The 3545-nt window shown below is 61.3% G+C and overlaps 1 protein-coding gene across 1 annotated transcript; it reads left to right on the forward strand.

Annotated features, from left to right (window-relative positions):
* Positions 1-881: 881 nt before the first annotated feature.
* LOC130604983 (nuclear factor 1 X-type-like) lies at positions 882-1637 on the forward strand (the record flags this gene model as incomplete). The annotated part of the gene is given in 6 exon segments (XM_057420014.1): positions 882-950; positions 1114-1151; positions 1153-1199; positions 1202-1239; positions 1242-1500; positions 1503-1637. Coding segments are annotated over 6 exon segments (586 nt in total), but the record flags the coding sequence as incomplete, so codon positions are not given.
* Positions 1638-3545: the final 1908 nt, after the last annotated feature.

Consider the following 3545-nt stretch of genomic DNA (forward strand, 5'->3'; position numbering starts at 1 on the left):
GGGTGGTCCCTTGGGAGTTCCCTGGGCAGGATGAGGGGCAGGATGGGTGCTTATCCCTTTGGGAGGTACCTGAGCAAAATAGGGTCCAGGATGAGGTGGGATGTAGAAGGATTAACCCCTACCAAGCTCCCTGGGCAGGATGAGGGGTGGGATAAAGGGTGGATGAGGGGCACGTGGGGGTGGATGAGGGGGCAGGATGTGGCGTGGGTGAGGGGTAGGATAAGGGATGGATGAGGGGCAGGATAACGGGTGGATGAGGGGCAGGATAAGGGGTGGATGAGGAGGATAAGGGCAGGATAAGGGGCAGGATAAGGGAATGAGGGGCAGGATAAGGGGTGTATGAGGGGGTAGGATAAGGGGTGGATGAGGGGTAGGATAGGGGGCAGGGGGGTGGATGAGGGGCAGGATAAGAGATGGATGAGGGGCAGGATAAGGGGTGTATGAGGGGTAGGATAAGGGGTGGATGAGGGGTAAGGGGTGGATGAGGGGTAGGATAAGGGAGGGATAAGGGGTGGATGAGGGGCAGGATAAGGGGTGGATGAGGGCTAGGATAAGGGGCAGGATAAGGGGTGATGAGGGCAGGATAAGGGGTGGATGAGGGGCAGGATAAGGGGTGGATGAGGGCTAGGATGGGCGGGGCAGGATATGAGGGGCAGGATAAGGGGTGGATGAGGTAGGATATGGGGCAGGATAAGGTGGATGAGGGGCAGGATAAGGGGTGGAGGGGTGATAAGGGGCAGGATAAGGGGTGGATGAGGGGCAGGATATGAGGGGCAGGATAAGGGTGGATGAGGGGCAGGATGTGGGGTGGATGAGGGGCAGGATGGGTGCTCATCCCTTGGGATCTCCCTGAGCAGAATAGATCCTGGCTAAGGGTTGGGATGCGGGCATTCAACCCCTACACGCTCCCCGGGCAGAACGAGGGCGAGGATGCCGACCCCAACCGTGGGGCAGGCCACGATGCAGATATGGGGGACACAGCTGACACCTAAGCCATGGGGCAGGGAGCATCCCCTGGCGAAACACACGGGACCCCTCACCTGCGCCTTCCCCCCCCCCCCCCCCATGAGTCCCCCCACATCCCCTCCCCTTGCCGTCGCTGTGCCCCCACAGGATGAGTTCCACCCCTTCATCGAGGCGCTGCTGCCCCACGCGGGCTTTCTCCTACACGTGGTTCAACCTGCAGGCCCGCAAGCGCAAGTCTTCAAGAAGCACGAGAAGAGGATGTCCAAGGAAGAGGGAACGCCGCCGTCAAGGACGAGCTGCTGGGCGAGAAGCCCGAGGTCAAGCAGAAATGGGCCTCGCCGCCCCTGGCCAAGCTCCGCAAGGATATCCGGCCCGAGTGCCGCGAGGACTTCGTGCTCTCCGTCACCGGCAAGAAACCCCCTTGCTGCGTCCTCTCCAACCCCGACCAGAAAGGCAAGATCCGGCGCATCGATTGCCTGCGCCAAGCCGATAAGGTTTGGCGTTTGGACCTCGTCATGGTCATCACCTTCAAAGGGTTCCTTTGGAGAGCACCGACGGCGAGCGCTTTGGCCAAGGCGCCCCAATGCCAGCCCGGGGCTCTGTGCAGCCCCATCACATCGGCGTCACCATCAAGGAGCTCGATCTTTACCTGGCTTATTTCGTCCATTCCGGTGAGTGCCGGGGGTTGAAACTGGGGGGGAAGGAGGGGGGAGGATGGGGGGGGTCACTATGGGGGGGTCTGAGCACTGCACACACACACACACACACACACTCTCTGCCCCATAGGTTCTTTATGAGGCGGGGCTTTACACAAAGGCGAGGGGTGTGCCAAAGCGTGTGTCATGCGTGTGTCAAAGCGGGTGCCAAAGCGGGTGCCATGCGTGTGCCAAAGTGGGTGCCATGCGGGTGCCAAAGCGGGTGCCATGCATGTGCCAAAGTGGGTGCCATGCATGTGCCAAAGCGGGTGCCATGCATGTGCCAAAGCGGGTGCCATGCGGGTGCCAAAGCGGGTGCCATGCATGTGCCAAAGTGGGTGCCATGCGGGTGCCAAAGCGTGTGTCTTGCGTGTGCCAAGGCGTGTGTCATGCGTGTGCCAAAGCGGGTGCCATGTGGGTGCCAAAGCGGGTGCCATGCATGTGCCAAAGTGGGTGCCATGCGGGTGCCAAAGCGGGTGCCATGCGGGTGCCAAAGCGGGTGCCATGCATGTGCCAAAGCGGGTGCCAAAGTAGGTGCCATGCGGGTGCCAAAGCGGGTGCCGTGCATGTGCCAAAGCGTGTACCATGCGTGTGCCAAAGCGTGTACCATGCGTGTGCCAAAGCGGGTGCCATGTGTGTGCCAAAGCGGGTGCCAAACCATGTGCCATGCGTGTGCCAAGACATGTGCCATGCATGTGCCATGCGTGTGCCAAGACGTGTGCCATGCATGTGCCAAAGTGTGCCAAAGCGTGTACCATGCGTGTGCCAAAGCATGTACCATGCGTGTGCCATGCATGTGCCAAGGCAAGTGCCAAAGCATGTGCCATGCATGTACCAAGGCGTGTGCCATGCATGTGCCAAAGTAGGTGCCATGCGGGTGCCATGCGTGTGCCAAAGCGTGTGCCATGTGTGTGCCCTGCGTGTGCCAAAGCGTGTGCCAAAGTGTGTGCCAAAGCATGTGCCATGTGTGTGCCATGCAGGCACCAGGGGCTGTGCATGGAGCAGGGATGTGCACCGGGATCAGTGCTTGGAGCGGGCACTGAGCCCTGGGTTGTGCCATGCACCGAGCCCCAGCACCGCATTGTGCCATGCGAGCACTGCATTGTGCCGTGCCAGCACCAACCGCATTGTGCCATGCCCAGCACCGCATTGTGCCATGCTCCGAGCACCAGCACCACATTGTGCCATGCACCGAGCACCGCATTGTGCCATGCACTGAGCCCTGGGTGTGCCATGCACCAAGCACCACATTGTGCCATGCACCGAGCACCAGCACCGCATTGTGCCATGCACCAAGCACCGCATTGTGCCATGCACCGAGCACCAGCACCACATTGTGCCATGCACCCAGCACCGCATTGTGCCATGCACCGAGCACCGCATTGTGCACCAGGCTCTACCATACACTGAGCTGTGCCATGCGCTGTGCCCTGCCCCATGCACTGAGCACCGTGTTGTTAACCGGGCTCGACCATCTGTGCTGGGCCATGCACCGTGCCCCAAGGTGTTGCCATGCACCAAGCACCAGGCTCTGCTGTGCCCCGGGCTCTGCACCGAGGCCCTGCGCCATGCACGAGCCCCATGCACCATGCACCATGCACTGCATTGTGCCATGCACCAAGCCCCATGCACTGTTACCATGCCATGCACCAAGCCCCGGGCTCTGCTCTGCACTGAGCCCTGCACCATGCACCGTGCCCCATGCACTGCATCGTGCCATGCACCAAGCACCGGGCTCTGCCGTGCCCCGTGCTATGCACCGTACCCCATGCACCATGCACTGCATCGTGCCATGCAGCAAGCACCAGGCTCTGCCATGCCACATGCTCTGCACCGAGCCCTGTGCCATGCACCGAGCCCCATGCACCATGCACTGCATTGTGC

Source organism: Pezoporus wallicus, unplaced genomic scaffold (genome assembly GCF_028554395.1).
Source record: "Pezoporus wallicus isolate ANWC-B61680 ecotype Strahan unplaced genomic scaffold, APGP_CSIRO_Pwel_v1 contig_12996, whole genome shotgun sequence".
Classification (NCBI taxonomy): Eukaryota; Metazoa; Chordata; class Aves; order Psittaciformes; family Psittacidae; genus Pezoporus; species Pezoporus wallicus.